The following is a 14,096-nucleotide window of genomic DNA, read 5'->3' on the forward strand; positions in this document are numbered from 1 at the left end:
TATCAATAAAATGTTCAAGAGTTACCCGTGTAGATGGGACTTTAGATGAGCGCGGTTTTTTTGGTTTAGATGATTTGGGTTTTGCAAACAGATTTTGTGATGAAATTGCTGAGTCTGAAGGAGGCGTATCGATCTCACCAATACTGCGTTTTATGGAAGAACTTGCGTTTTCGCAAGTGCTATTAGAGTTTTCACTTAGATGCTGTGGCTTTATTACATTTGGAGGTACTGGAGCAAACTCATTGGTAGTGGCAGAAGTCGAGCTTGAGGTTTTATTTGTAAGATTGGTTGAAATGGTTGTTTCAGAAAATTGTGGTGATGTATCAGTTTTATTAGAGTTTTCTGCAGTTGTATCTAATGGAAAAGGTGCTGATAGATTGGAGGGTCTTGCCTCCGAAGTTTGTGAAAACGGTATTGCCGCTGAATGAGGTTGATTGAAAGTGTTGCTATGAGTAGGAGTATTAGTAATTTCTTGGTCGTGAAGATTTGTAGGTGTAGGTGATATGCTCGGATTTGATAATGGATAACTTGATGACTGCTGAGTGTTTGGTACCTTGTGTAATATACTTGTTGGATCTGTTGGATTTGGTACTTCATTGTTTGACTCAATATGAGTTGATTCCGTTACTGAACTGTTATTGCATTGGGATGATATGTGTCCTGTATTTTTGCAAATAAAGCAGGTGAGTGTACCTTGTGACAAAAATATGCGGTGAGGTGTTTGGTCAAAATTTATTAGAATAGAATCTGGAATTGCTGATGTTATAGGGCTTACATAAACTTGCCTCCGAAAACTCAGTATGTGACTATATTCGGGAAGAGTGGAGCTAATTTTCAGAAATGTTATTGGGGAAATAAGCTTTAAACCGATATTCTGTAATTCTTCAACTAACACTTGATGAGGAATTGACGGGCATACACCAGACAAGACTAGTCTTTCTGCTGGAGAGACAAGTCTCCGTGCTGTTACAACTTCGCCGAGTACTTTTATAGAGCCATGTTGTGTCATGAAATTATCTACTACGGTTTTGTTTGCTAAATACATGCAGATTCTATTATGAGATAATCTAGATGAAAATATAATATTTTTTGGGTTGATGATTGTGCCCAAAGGAATTAAATAATCCTGCAGTTTAGCATTATCGATACAACTAAATACAATTGCTTGGGTCTTACTCGGAAAAGACTGTGAAGCGGCTGAAGCATAACTGTTTGTGATATTTGAACGTTGATTTACTGGACTGGTTAGATCGGAAGGTGTGTTTACATTGTGTGAAGACATTTTAAGCTGCGGTGGCGAAAGCTTAAGTCCGACTCTGGTAAGTGACAAACCAACCGCATGCTAGCTAACCTCACAAAATGATTGTACGTTGGTGTATTTTTCTTATTTGACGTTTTCTTTTCACAATAATAAACTAATAATTACGTATAGATGACTTACGTAGTAGTATCTAGTAGATAAACACTTTAGTTTTAAAAAACTATTTAATAATACCACTTGTTTTTAGTAAAAACTAGGAGTACAATATCACTACAACTTTACCATAACTTGCCAGGGCCGGTCTCTAAAATTATGAAATTATTATAAGGAATATTATGCATTTGGAAAAGGCAATATGCAAGAAATTATTTCTTTGCAGAAGAACGCTTCAAAACAGAAGTTTTTTACACAATAATTTATGTTTTGGTGGCCAACCTGAAAACGAGGTTCACAGCACTGAGAGAAATCGAAATGAAATTTTCATTTTTATGGAAGTATAACGAAATGGACGAGAATACGATCTCAGAAAGTTGTGTAAGGTTCGCCGAAGAGTACAATTCAGATGTAAGCAGGGATCTAGTTGATGAAATGATTTACTTGAAAACTGTTAGTAAATCAAACATCTGAGATACGTCGCTGAAACCAGCAAAACTTTTGAACAGGCTCGTGTCCCTTAATGTGACAAATCTTTTCCCCAATGTGTGCATTGCTCTTCGCATATTCTGTTGCCTACCAGTATCCGTTGCTCAGGCCGAGAGATCATTTAGTGTTTTGAGCCGAATTAAGAATTGTTTAAGATCTACTATGGGTCAACAACGATTATCTGATTTGGGAGTGTTAAGCATAGAGTCGAAACTTGCAAAAACTCTTGATTTCGACCACGTGATCCAAAACTTTGCGGATATGAAAGCAAGAAAAGTTATGTTGTAACTAACAGTTCTATTGTAAATAATTAAAAACAAAGTTTAATTGTTAAAACTGTTTTAATTTTCTTCCTTCCTGTGTCAATAGCATGAGTGTTCACTATTACATATCCCAGTTTATAAGTTATCAGATTTTTGGGAATTTTCGTTCAACTGGGTTTGGGGGGGGGGCCCGGCCGGGTCTCATCCCCGGGGCCCGGCCTGGCTCTGGGCGGCCCTGAATAAACGTACTTTGTTTACAAGATGTTTGCCCCTCAACAGCTGTCAAATGACGTCACTCTGGAATGGTATATTGGATGTCCATCCACTCCTCTTAAAAAGGTGGAAAGTTTGGCATTAAATACCCTCCCACCAGTTGGAATATATACATTCGAAGGAGTAAGAAAGATCATATGTCTAAGCTCACAAATCAACCAAAGTAATACAGTAACTGCAAAAATAACAGGCGTATATATCTAGCAAATACATCGTACTATTCGCTCCGAGCGTCTCCCCTCTATTTACAGTCACGTGACACGCTGTCCGATATTGTAATTGTAAGGACGTTTTAACATTGAGTCTTATGGGATTATTTTGTTAAACTTGAATATTTTATTTTGCAGTGATAATAACCGAATATAATTGTTAGAATTCATTAGTTATTAATTTATAGTGTAACAAAAATATTTTCTTTTTCGTTAATAAAGATTTATAAACATAAACTGCGATAGTGAGGTTATGTATACATAATGTATACATGATGTATACAAAATTAGAAATGAGTATATTAGGGGAAGTCTAGGTGTGGCACCAATTGATGCCAAAATGAGAGAGCATAGGTTAAGATGGTTTGGTCATGTTCAACGTCGAGACGTTAATCACCCAATACGAAGAATAGCTGAAGTGCAGATTCCTGGAAGGAGTAGGAGAGGAAGACCAAAGAAGACCTGGGGGAGACGATAAGGCAGAACATGTTGGTAAAGGGGATTAACATTGATATGACCCAAGATAGAATTGTGTGGAGAAATGCAATTAGGGAAGCCGACCCCGCATAGGGATAAGGCAAAGAGAGAATGAAAAAAAAAGTGAGGTTATATATACATAATCAAAGTGATAATCAATATTGGAAAGTAAAGAATTTATACAGATAGTGCGTTTTTATTTTCTGTTTATATTAATACATAATATCACTAGCGTGACACGGCATTTTTTTTAAACGTCCCATTTAAACATACCCAAGGCGTCCTTACAAACTTTCAAAAACCGCCACCACGAGCAGGTCGGTCGATTTTGCTTTGACACTTTGTTAACGCTCGGAGCGAATAGATTAAAGAAACATTTAACATCAAACCTAGTCACAGAAGGACCGAAAATATTGATAAACAGGCTGCGGTGGCTAGGTCACTTACAGAGAATTAACGAGATGGAGCCGTCGAAACACATTTATAACCAAAGACCGGATGAAGTGTGGAGTAGAGGCAGGCCCAGAACACGATTTAAGGGCCAGATGGAAGACGACTTGCGAGTAGTAAGAGTACGAAATTGGAAAACCAAGGCGAAGGATAGGAAGGAATGGAAGCTGATTCTATTAGAACAGGCTAAGACCCACCCTGGGTTTTAGATCCAAAGTTTTTTTTTGAAGTTCTACTTCTTCAGGCACGAGGGTGAATTTTTATATTCCCGGGCGCATGCGCACACCGACAGTATGATATTAGTCGCTCAAACGTTATATGGGATCTGATTGGGTATTCAATCATCTGTCAATAATTGTTCAATATGGAGATTATGGATAAACAAATGTTGTATATATTAGTTTTTATTGTTGTGATGGCAGAGAAAAAAGCAAGTTTATAATTGAAGTGACTTTTGAAATAGTTTTTAAAAGCGACAGGTACGTAATATGTAATTGTAAATGTTTCAGTATCCTAATAAAAAATTACATAGGTACCTACATATTTGGAAAATTTAAAATGAACCTACCTCCAAAATAGTATGTAATGCATTGATTTACATAATTTGATTACCATCAAAATTTCTACCAATATTCACCTAATATATTGTTATTCCACAAAATATTCCTTTAATTCCACAAAAATCAAACTAATTTCATTAAATTCATATAAGTAATAAACAACTGTCAAAAGTTTATGGTGTAAACGTTCAGTTGGTGTATATTCCCATATACACCACTTTAGCACTTTAGCTCGAAAGCACTTTAATTTTCGATCGGCGGGATCGACGGGAAGCGGATTCGATCCCCAATGCAAGCTACTATTTTTTATTTTTTTATACATTTTATGATTGTAAGTATGTATATTATTATACAGGGTGTCCAGAAACTCTACCGACAAACGAAGACAGGAGATTCCTCAGATAATTTCAAGACAATTTAACCCAATTCACTTAGTCCGAAAATGCTTCTTAAGGGAGCTAGAGCTCTTTGAAGATGGCGTCATGAAATTAGTTTTTCTTAAATCAGTGGAACCTCGATAACTCGGATTAATCGGGACCGCGGCCGATCCGGGTTATCGAAAATCCGGGTTAGCCGGAGAGCATGGTAAAAATTAATAAAATACGGTATACTTATAGATAAAGTCCCTTATAAGCAAAATAATATGAAATATATATGCACAGTTACCTATGGTTGTATAGAGTTTAGTATAGACAATATAGAGTATTATTAATTTCTAGGTAAAAAAACTCATCAGTTTGGTTGTGTCAATAATTTCGTCTGGTCTGCTTATGTAATTTAAGAACAGTGACTCTTTCATTGTTTAAAAAACAATTTTTAAAAGACAGTTGAAAATAAATAAAGGAATAACAGGTGCCTGTTGTTTGCGATAATGAATGTCGCTCTGCCGCCGCCGTGTGCATGAGTCATTTTTACTATCATATAGTTCAAATTACACAGATACCCATTATCTCTCAAATATTATATTATGATTGAAGGGAAGTTTTATCAATGAAATTCGATATATTTAAGACATTCCAGAAGGGGCTGCAGATAAAATGTTTTAACATAATACATACATTTTAATTGTTGAAATGTTTGTCCGATGAAAATCGGTCCGGGTTAGCCGGACTTCCGGGTTATCGGGGGCCGACTTATCGAGGTTCCACTGTACCTCCAGAACGCTTCTATTTAGAAAAACGAAAATTGGTGTGCATATTTACTTTTCAGAGATGAATCGATTCCATCCATTGCAAATTTCTAGTACCAGTCATAGGCGTGCGTTTTGGATAGACCAACGGGTATTTTATCGCATAACTTTTTTGTCCTTAACTTTTATGCATTTTTGACACCGGATTATTAAATTGTGAGGTATTCTAGTACTAAAAGGTACTCTTGATTTAAGTCGGTAGGACACACCGTTTTATAGAAAAATCGATTTGAAAGTTTTTCGTTTTTGGAATTTAAAAAAAATTGAAAGAACTTTTCAACAAAAAACGATTTATTTTACCAACATAAAGTAAGAGTAACTTTTAGTACTCGAATACCTCATAATTTAATAATCTAGTGTCAAAAATGCTCAAAAATTCATGACAAAAAAGTTATGCTATTGACCTACCCAAAACGGACGCCTATGACCAGTACTAGAAATTCGCAATTAATGAAATCGATTTATCTCTGGAATATAAATAAATGTACCAGTTTTCGTCTTTCTAAACAGTTTTTTTTTTTAATTTTTTTTTTAATTCAAAAAGCGAAAAGTTTTCAAATCGATTTTTCTAGAAAACGGTGTATCCTACCGATTTAAAACAAGAGTACCTTTTAGTACTAAAATACTTCTCAATTTAATAATCCAGTATCAGAAATGCATAAAAGTTAAAGATAAAAAAGTTATGCCATAAAATAACCGTTGCCCTACCCAAAACGGACGCCTATGATCGGTACTAGAAATTTGCAATAGATGGATTAGATTTATATCTTGAAGATAAATACGCGTACCAATTTTTGTTTTTGTAAATAGAAGCGTTCTGGAGGTATTTAAGAAAAACTAATTACAACACGCCATCTTCAAAGAGCTCTAGCTCCCTTAGGAAGCATTTTCGGACTAAGTGAATTGGGGTAAATTATCTTAAAATTATCTGAAGAATCTCCTGTCTTCGTTTGTCGGTAGAGTTTCTGGACATCCTGTATAATTTTCTTCAGAAAATACGTATTTAGTTAAAATTTTTGGCAACAATTATTGTTCAGAAATCATTTCTTTGTGGCATTTTTCAATGTGTTTGTGTGTGTTTTATTCTTTTATTTTTTTAATTTTTTGTATTGTTTCAATAAACATTTTTGGAAAGTAGTAAGTATTAAAATTAGTTTAATATTTAAATTAAATAGATGTAAATAAACTATTTAAAGTATATTGATTTCGTTGAAATCATATACCTAATAGAAGTATAACTTCTTACGTGCGTACAAAGTACACACATTCTTTTTTTTTATTTAGCTAATGCCTCGACAACTAATGGCCATTGGCATGTTAGGTACGGTAAATTTTTGCAGTTAGGTACCTAGTGTCATGTGTAGTGTGTGTGTTGAGTAAGTATCTTGTTACTTTACAAAGTCGACGTCGTTGTCTTTGCAAAGAGGCGCTTATTGTATCTGAACGTCTGCGGTCCCTCCGGTGAGTACCGATCCCACAAGGACAGATCCAAAGTTAGTTTATTATTTTACTCATACATCACAAAATTTAATAGAAAAACGACACAATATTGATTATTACTTACCTTTTAAATACATAATTTTCGTTAAAGACGCTTCTAAAGTAGGACCTCTTCCATCTTCTCCAATTAAGTGAAATTCGTCAACAACAATAAGGCCTACTTCGTGCAGTCTTCCAGTCTCTACCAAACTATTTATTATACCTAAAGCTTTTTCAATGGTAGCTATGTAGATCGAGTTTTTTCTTCTTCTCTTTCGCGGAGGATAAACGCCTTTGTTAGATGCGTATTCTTCAACTAGAAAATCTAGTGCGACGCCAAAAGGAGATATTGCCCAAACCTAGGAGAAAACAGCATGTACCTTTAGAATTAGTAATATATTTTACACGGGTTAGAATTTCAATTAATGGATTCATTAAAGGATTGCTTTATGCACCTGAAACATCTTCAATGAAAAACATTTTTTCTATGTAAATAATATATGGAAAGGAATATTCACACCTGACCTAATAGACCAGTAAGGATCTGTTTTTAGGTGGATGTGCGAGGTGGCATTAAGATTTTTGCGGATAAAGTTAGGTGATATGTTCGTTAATAATAATTGATTTATGCTCCTTCTCAAATGTGCCCGGAACATTAATAAAAAAATTAAAATATTTAAAAATTTCGAATAACATCGATTTTTTTCTACTTTTTTTGTTTATAACTTTAAAACGATTCATTTTGGAACAAAGTCGTATAGGAATAAAACAAAGATAATTAAATTTTCTATCAGATGCGATTGGTTAAAAATGTCTTAATTTATCACCCTTGCTGCAAAATAGCAATAAATATAAAATAAGGGGGCAAAACAAGCCTGTCATTATTCAATGATTTTCCATCACTTAGGTTACACTTGGAATCTTCCTAATTCGCTTAGAAAATTTTTGTAATGTGCTAAAACCGTACACCAAATTTCATTAAAATTGATTTACTAGATTTTGAATAATAATTTTGCAATCAAACTTTTTTTAAAAAATTAAAATTTTTTAAAATCTTGCTCAACAAAAACTAGAACATACAAAAAATTGTCCATTTTTTTACATATAAAGAAGTACTCCACCTGTCTAATGCACTTTACAGAATTGAAATCGGATTATTTAAGCAGCCTCAGCAATGTTTTAAAGTTATAAACAATTTTTTGGCTTATAAACAAATTAGTGCTGTGGCCAGGAGGGGGTGCTACGCGCTCCTTTATTTAGATGGACTTACCCAAGATTTTTATGTATTTTTTGACCCGTAGAACACGATTTTCTTGGGTAACAGTTGATCCGGATGTCGATAAGATTGTTATAAACAAAGAACTTGAGGAATTACATAACATCGATTTTTCGCAAAATAAAACATTTTTTTGTATTTCTTGGGTAATTCTAAGCAAAAAATGTTCTTACAAGTTTTTTCGTAGGATGCATAGTTTTCGAGATAAACGCAGTGGAACTTTAAAAAAATCGAAAAATTTAAATTTTTGAACGCGAATAACTTTTGATTAAAAAATAAAATAGCAATTCTGCTGACAGCATTTGAAAGTTTAAGTCAAATTATACCAGTTTTAATTATTTGCATTGCTAAAAATGATTTTTTTTATTATTAAACAAAGCTATTTGTTTATAAGCCAAAAAATTGTTTATAAGTTTAAAACATTGCTGAGGCCCCTTAAATAATCCGATTTTAATTCTGTAAAGTGTATTAGATAGGTAGAGCACCTCTTTATATGTAAAAAAATTAGCCAACTTGTAAATGGTCTACTTTTTGTTCACAAAGATTTTAAAAAAATTGAACTTTTTTAAAAACATTTAGATTGCAAATTTATTATGCAAAATCTATTAGGTCGATTTTAATGAAATTTGGTACACGGTTTAAGTATGTTACAAAGAATTTCCTAAGTGAATTACTAAGGTTCTAAGTGCCACCAAAGTGGTTAAAAACATTGAATAACAACAGGCGTATTTTGCCCCCTTATTTTGTATTTGTTGCTATATTGCAGACGTCAAGACATTTTTGACCAGTTGTATATCATACAAAATTTAATTATCTTTATTTTATTTCTCTACGACTTTGTTCCAAAACGAATCGTTTTAAAGTTATAAGCAAAGAAAGCAGAAAAAATCGACGTTTTTCGAAATTTTTAAATATTTTAATTTTCTTATTAATGTTCCGGGCATATTTGAGAAGGAGCATAAGTCAATTATTATTAGTGAAGGTGTCACCTAACTTTATCTGCAAAAATCCGAATGCCACCTCTCACATCCAAAAATATACGTTTTTTCACAGATCCTTACTGGTCTATAACTAAATATTATTTTCGTGTAACACTGATTAAATACACAACCATATAGTTATTGACAGACTAGTGCCATCTGGATTATATAGAAGCAACCTACTAGCTTGACATTAATCTGTCCCTTTTTTTTGTTCATGCAGTGTTGATATAGGGGGCCTAATTTTAAAATAAACCCTTTGGAAATATTTCAGAAAACCCTGAAATACATTGATTTTCAGCTTTTCGAATTTTATCTTGGTATGATCATAAAAATGATCATACCATACAAAATACACTGTAAATGATTATATTAGAACAAAAAAAATGTACCTACCTTTTCCTGTACTATAGAAACATAAGGTAGAATAAAAATTGCGTTCTTTCTACAACACAACAGTTCTCTAAACATCAGAATCTCTGCCACCAAGGTCTTTCCACCGCTTGTAGGTAAACCATAGATCAGATTCCTTTTACTTTCTATGGCAGGTAACTTTAAGCACTCATCTTGCCAATCTAAAATATGTACAGACCATATTGATATGTATGTATAAGAGTAACAATAGAGAAAACCGGAAGAGAGAGAACAGAGGAAAGAATTCTGAAAGGCAAAAAAACATATGGAATGAACCTATAAAGATGAACCTATATAAGACCTCAATAAGACCTGTTGTTACATGTGAGATGGAAACAACGACTATTAACAAGAAGGAGAAAGATAGCCTTCTGAAATTTGAAACAAAAAAATGGGAACGATACTGGACCACAATGTAACAAGAGAGGGAGAGAGAAGAATGAAATCAAATGCCGACATTGAAGAAGAATTAGAATGAGAAAATATAGTCGGATACATAAAATCTCTTCGTTTAGAATGGATATATACAGGGGCGCCCACACTCAGATATTTATGCTAAGAAGAATAACTAACTGGACACCACTATGGCCCAGTTGTAGAGGAAGGCCTAGAAGAAGATGGCTGGATGATGTAGAAGAAGATATAAGAGCAATCAATGTTAAAGACTGGAGAGTTCAGTGCAAGGACAGGAGAAAATACACAGCAAGCTATAAATGACATAGGGGTATAATCCACCTCACCCAAGAATAGGATTTTAAACGCCATGGCATCAGCTATAATCCCTAGCAGTTGTAATGCTTAATGAATGTATGTACGTATATAATTAAAGAGCTTCAATGTATCAAAGATCCGTTTCTTATAATGCTACTAAAACATATAATGAAATACCGGAATCCACGAAAAACATTAAATTTACAGGGATGATCAGGATTTACAGGAATTTATAAAAGGATGATCAAGAATTATCTATCAGAAGATTTAGCGCAGTTTTATGAATTTCTGACTTGAATATGTTTAGAGTAAAGTAAAAGATGGTTTTGCTTGCTTTCGTTCAGACTTTTCAGTTTGTTGAATATGTTTGTTATGTTGGTACTATGTTGAGTAAAGCAGCTATGAACTGAACTTAACTGAGGATAATTCAAATAAAGCTCTTTTATTATTATTTTCCTTACTTTAGCTATTATTAGTAAGTTATATACACGTACAAGTATTTAAGTTTCATAATATCAAACAAAGGAACAACTGAAGAAGATATAAAAAATAGACTAGGACAAACAACACAAGAGACCATGGGCGCCATGGCCTTTCGGGTGCTCCTGGCTCCATGGCGCCCTGGCTTTTCGGGTGCTTTAAATTATATATGGTTATCCAAAGTATACAAAATATAAAGTGCAACATCTTCACGTCTGCCCCCCGCCCCTAAAAGTTTTTATATGGGCGCCCGTGCAAGAGACTGTATACAGTGATGAGCGCGCTAATAACCGACAAAATAGCGCAAAAGATGGAAAACATAATACATTGCGAAACAAAAAGAGATGAAACTAGTGGAGGTGGAAATGATCGTTATAAACGTATGAAATAACATTAAATTACATAGTTGTCCCACGTTTAGACGTCTGTGACAGGAGTATTTTATAAAATTCTACTGTCACAGTGACAGTTGTCATACTCCTCTGCTACGTCTAAAGGTGGGAAACTATGTAATTTAATGTTATTTTAGACGAATATAACGATCATTTCCATCTCCACTAGTTTCATCTCTTTTTGTTTTGCAATGTATTATCTTGTGGCGCACGTGGGATGACATCAGTATAAAAACAAAAAGAAGAAAATAAATTAGGAGTGTGAAAATTGGATAATAAATAAGAAAGCCAAAAACAAAATAAGAGCAACAGAGATGAAATTCCTAAGGAGAAGCTGCAGAGTAACAAGAAGAAGGGATACAATAAATAACAGAGATTAAGAAACAAATGGGAATGAACTCAGATATAATAGACTACATAAAAAAGAAAATAATAACAGCAGCTTTCAGAACTAACAACAACTTAAGCAAATATATGAAGAACAATAAGAGCCGAAAAAGAAAACAACTACAGAGTGGTGTGTACAAACTAACTTGTGGTGACTGTCCGAAAACTTACATCAGTCAAACTGGCAGAACCTTTGACAAACGGATAGCAGAACACAAAAGGGCTTTCAACAATAGAAAAACAGACACTTCTACATACGCACTTCTCATCTAGATCATAATCATTCTTTTAATGAACAGTTTCAAATTCTGCATATTCAAAATAAAGGCCTTAAGCTATCTTTATTAGAGTCTATGGAAATTAATAAATTGAAAAAAACAGATATAATTCTGAATGACCAACTCGAGACAAACAGCCCCCACTCCTCAACCTCTTCAGTTAAAAACTTTAAAAAGGCAAGCACATTGTAAACTATATCACTTGAGAAAGGCACTCTGCCGAAACAGCTGTAGTCACTTAGTTGTAATAAATTTTGTGGAAGTATAGAAAACAAACGTTTTCAGTGTTTTATTGTTAGAAAAAATGAACTTCCATCAAGTAAGGGTCGAATCCATCAATTAATCCAGTTTATATTTTTCAAAACAAAATTTTATAATTTATTTATTACCTACAGCTAATTACATACCATAAAGTTCTTCTATTCCTTTATATTGTTGTATTAACTGTTTAACTTTCAATGGAAGCCCATAAAATGGACCTAAAGGCACAAATACTGATTTTGACTCATTAATTGATAAATTCAATACATCAACAACCTTTTTTCTTTCCCCGGGAGACTTTGTAGAATTTTTTATAAGTGCTTTCTTAATAAGAGAGCCAAAACTCAGATCCATTCTAGAAGTAGAAAGTTGGGAATCTGAAGAAGTACTAGGTTTTTCTGTGATCTCTTTTTTATCTGGAGATGTTTCGAAATCATCATTAAATATTATATCTAAGAATTCTTCAGGTATGTTATATTTTGAACTCTCTTCACCCATAGCACATATGGAGTTTTCAATTTGTTCAAATATTTGATCCACTTCTCTCCTGTACTCAGTAGTAACTTTTTCGTTTTCAAATAGTACAGTTCTTTCTCCGATTTCTTTGTCGATCAATGTCTCATTCACTGATACTTTGGATTTGATCCTTTCTTTAAAACATAACTTTAAAGGAACTGCAAATTTATGATCGTCCCCTTCTTTCTGAACCTGTTTGATGTCATTGTTGACTGAGTCATTTGCACAAATCTGTTTGTTATTATTTAGAGGTGCCTTGTTTTTTTCTATAGTACTATCGATTTGATTTAAAGATTGAGTATCAAGAAATTGTGATTGTTTTGTATCATCATTTACGGAAGAATTTGCACATATCTGTTTGTTATTATTTAGAGGTTTCTTGTTTTTTTCTATAGTGCTATCAATTTGATTTAAAGCTTGAGTATCAAGAAATTGTGATTGTTTGGTATCATCATTTATGGAAGAATTTGCACAGATCTGTTTAACATTGTTATTGAGAGGTGTATTGTTTTTTTCTATACTGATATCAATTTGATTTAAAGTTTGAGTATCAAGAAATTGTAATTGTTTGTTATCATCATTTGCACAGACCTGTTTAACATTGTTATTAAGGGATGTATTGTTCTTTTCTATATTGATATCAATTTGATTTAAAGTTTGAGTATCAAGAAATTGTGAGCCAAAAAGATCTTCATTGCTTGTGCTAATTGAAGAGTTTACATCTTTTTTTAAACCTTTTTCTTTGCTTGCATTGTTTTTAGGAGTAACACCACTAAGGTAATTGGCAAATGCATCATATTCATTCTTTTCTGCGGGACTACCTAAAAAACAATTAATTAGGATTATAAATGTAATATTTAGAAGCAAAAACAAAGTATGCAACATAGTAGAAGTAGGCAAATATACATATTTATAAAAATCAAGTGTGTTTAAAACATTTCATGCGCATGACTTGGAAGACATTGTTCACATGAGGCTGACGATATACTAAAGTAATTTATGTGCCCATGCCAATAGAGTCAAAAGACAACATGTGCCTATGCCTTAAGAATCAAAAAATGTCTTTTGACATCATTTGCACAGAACGTGTTAGCAGGTTAAGAGCCAGCTAAATTATATCTTGATTTTCACACGAGAAACCTAATGGTATTTGTAAAATTGTTCTATGACAATAAATACAGAAAATATAGCTCTTACACTCCTGACCAGTGTACAAGATTTTGTCTTAGCACCAGGGAGGGGTACTGGGTCCACCTCATTGGGTGAATGTAGCAATTAATACATTCCGTGTGCATGACTCCCAATCGGAGCCAGTGTAATACTTTAATAGTTGCGCATGACTCTGATCGGAGACAGTAACCTGTTGAGTACAGGTTACAAGTACAGTAAAACCTCGATATAAGGGACTAATTGGGGGAACGGGATGTCTGTTAAAGCTGAAAGTATGTTGTATAAAAATAGGTTTAAAATAAATCAAATTTTTTTTTAGAAATTATGTAGGCATGTAAGTAGTGTATTTAGATACAATGTACAAATCTGTAAGTTAAAAAAGGAATAAGGTTTTAAAGAGACTACGTTTTCACTCTAATGGCATATAA

General features: G+C 33.4%; 1 protein-coding gene across 2 annotated transcripts in view; it reads right to left on the bottom strand.

The window, feature by feature from the left end:
* Positions 1-14,096, bottom strand: part of LOC114330119 (helicase POLQ-like) — a 55,546-nt gene that overhangs the window by 27,317 nt on the left and 14,133 nt on the right. For both annotated transcript variants that reach the window (XM_050643329.1, XM_050643328.1), the window contains exons 3-5: positions 12,129-13,319; positions 9,456-9,634; positions 6,889-7,162 (exon numbers count right to left, since the gene is read on the bottom strand). In XM_050643329.1, the coding sequence (XP_050499286.1) occupies positions 6,889-7,162; positions 9,456-9,634; positions 12,129-13,319 (1,644 nt within the window). The remainder of the gene's footprint in view (positions 1-6,888; positions 7,163-9,455; positions 9,635-12,128; positions 13,320-14,096) is intronic.

This window comes from Diabrotica virgifera, chromosome 2, assembly GCF_917563875.1.
Source record: "Diabrotica virgifera virgifera chromosome 2, PGI_DIABVI_V3a".
Classification (NCBI taxonomy): Eukaryota; Metazoa; Arthropoda; class Insecta; order Coleoptera; family Chrysomelidae; genus Diabrotica; species Diabrotica virgifera.